At 48.5% G+C, this 2,571-nt stretch overlaps 1 protein-coding gene across 1 annotated transcript in view; it reads right to left on the bottom strand.

The window, feature by feature from the left end:
- Nucleotides 1-368: 368 nt before the first annotated feature.
- The window catches only part of GINS1 (GINS complex subunit 1), a gene marked incomplete at its 5' end in the record, with an annotated part of 2,528 nt that continues 325 nt past the window's right edge, over nucleotides 369-2,571 (bottom strand). Inside the window, 3 exons of the mRNA XM_010171918.1 lie at nucleotides 369-437; nucleotides 582-656; nucleotides 1,511-1,627. Coding sequence (XP_010170220.1) covers nucleotides 369-437; nucleotides 582-656; nucleotides 1,511-1,627 — 261 coding nt within the window. The remainder of the gene's footprint in view (nucleotides 438-581; nucleotides 657-1,510; nucleotides 1,628-2,571) is intronic.

Genomic DNA, 2,571 nt, shown 5'->3' with positions numbered 1-2,571 from the left:
AGTTGGTGTCTTACTCCTACCTGTACAGTGTGAATAAAGAACTGCTCCAAACAAAAATGCATTCACAAAACCTGCTGGTAGCTGTGGGGCTTGGACAACACCCCCTCTTTCCCCCACCCCACATGAGATTCCCAGGATCATGAGATTACCAGTACGCACCCTTTTGTCATGAGGAGCTGCTCAATGTGCTTTGCATACTATAAACTCAGGGCTGATCTTCGTGTCAGGTGTCAAAGGCTGTTAAGAGGAGTAGCAGGGAACCCACTGCAGAAACACTGAGGTGTCTGAAGTCCTGCACACTGAACCAGAGTTCAGTCCCCATTGTGGGTGGGCCACCAAGCAAGGGTTGTCCCTCCTGTCCTGCGTGCTTACGACAGAATGTGCTCGAGGACTCCTTGTCTAATTAACTGCTCGCATTTCCAGCGGGGTAAGAAGTGCTGCACAGAAACACAGACAAACTTTCCTTGAAACCCAAGCAGAATCGATCTGTTGCTGCAGACAACCAGCTCATGGTTGTGTGCAGATGTCATGGGAGTGAAAGTGAAGGAAGAGAATGGACCACACTCTCTTGTCATGAGTACCTGGCTATTCTTCTTCAACAGGACGGTGGTACCATCATCTATCTCAAATTCTCCATAGTCTCTTAAACACCGCACCTGCAAAGTGGAAACGCAGCTCTTGGGTCATCTGATCTCCTGTAGGAAACACTAGACGTGACTGCTGACTTACAACACATTAACACTGTAAGTACAGAGACATTCCTACCCGCCTGCTGGAGCCTCAAGATAGAGCAGACCTGGACATGCAGAACTGGACCCATCCCACAGACTCTACCTGACACTGTTCTCTTCCTGGAGCAAGAAGCACCAGTGAGCAGCCCAGCCCTCCACAGAGACTAGAGGAAGAGCAGCAGAAGAGACAGGGTCTGGAGAACAGCAACAGCATTTCCAGGAGAACCTCCCCACACACGTACCAGAAAAGGCCATTCTGTTAACAGTGACGCTGTCTTAATGAGCAGGTAGACTGTCATTACATGTTCTTTCAAAGAGAACATCAACCACTGAGTCTGACTTCTCACATGCTCTTCCTTCACCGTACCAATTGCATAAAATGATTTATAGTCTCATCTCTGAGAGCCCCTTTAAAATAACAACAAAGAAAACTAGTTAACATTCCTTAACGTGGGAACAAGGCTTCTAGTTGACCTGAGAGTTGGTTAAGTTTCTGCAAAATGCTGCAAAACTCGCTGGGATTCAGACCACTCACCCTACCACACCAATTCCCTGCGGACTAGAAATGCCACCTTTTGACATACTTTGAGCCCTCAGTAGAAAAGGGAGTAAAGTGTTGGCAGGCAGAGTGTAAAGAGTAAAATGCAGAAGCTTTGGTGCTCTCGAGGGCTTTGCTCAATGACCTTCTGACTTGGGATGGGGGTGAAATTCTCTGGAAAAAAAAAGATGGTTGGGCAAAATGTTTGTTCACAGACAGAACCCACCAATCGTGCACTCACTTCGATGTAGAGGCTTTTAGGAGGTTTTATGTCCTGTGTAAGGTCCAGCCCTTCCTCTCCTCCTACTGATCTCATGTAGGTAGCCAGAGACTTTTTGTACCGATTGAACCACTCCACCTGTGGACAGTAACAGAGATTCCTTGGGCAAAGCTGAACAGCTAATGCTGAAAGGCAGGTCCCTGATGAGCCAGACCTAGTTTATTTGTGCTGTCTGTGAATGCAAGCTCTTCTGAAGTGAAAAAACTGCCCCAGAGGCAGAGGGACCTGGGTTCAGGGCAGGACACCATGTGCTGCTCATGTCAGCAGCAATGTGCATTGGCCTAGAGACAGCATTTGAGAGCAGCAGTTCTGCTGGCTGCGAGTCTGATCGAGTGAACACCACCTGATCCTTCAAAGTGCCCAGCATCACCTGTACTCGGTATCCATGTGGGACTGTACCCATAGACAATGAATAAACAAATCAGTATTTACAGAAAGGCACATTAAATGTCATGTTTATAGTGGGGGAAGAGAGGGCTACCCAATTGTGACTCTACTGAATAGATCTGAGGTGGTTTAACCAGGAAGGGTCGCTGCCTGCCCCCCCACCCCACCCTCTGGGGGTATGGGGAGGAGGAAATATAAATGAATGGGGCTCAGGGGTTGAGACAGGAGCAGTTTACTGGGATAGTGAGGGAGAAACAACATCAAACAACAACAACAACAACAGTGCTAATGAAAGAGTAATGAAAGAGTAACAAAACTAAACGAAAACGGCTCACCGCGGGACCGGCTCATGAACTACGGTACCCAGCAGCCCCCTCCTCCCAGAAGTTCCCAGTTTAAATAGGGAGCATGATGGAATGGAATTCCATATGATGGAATACCATCACCTGGTATGGAACACCTGCCCCAGCCACCCCCCTCCCAGCTCCCTGAGAACAATTAACTCTATCCTTAACCAACCCCAGGACAAGATCACAGACTGGTTTGGGTTGGAAGGGACCTTAAAGCTCATCCAGTTCCAACCCCCCTGCCAGCAGCAGGGACACCTTCCACTAGACCAGGTTGCTCAAAGCCTC

Source organism: Antrostomus carolinensis, unplaced genomic scaffold, assembly GCF_000700745.2.
Source record: "Antrostomus carolinensis isolate BGI_N321 unplaced genomic scaffold, ASM70074v2 scaffold36427, whole genome shotgun sequence".
NCBI lineage: Eukaryota > Metazoa > Chordata > Aves > Caprimulgiformes > Caprimulgidae > Antrostomus > Antrostomus carolinensis.
This window is presented reverse-complemented; position numbering and strand designations above follow the sequence as displayed.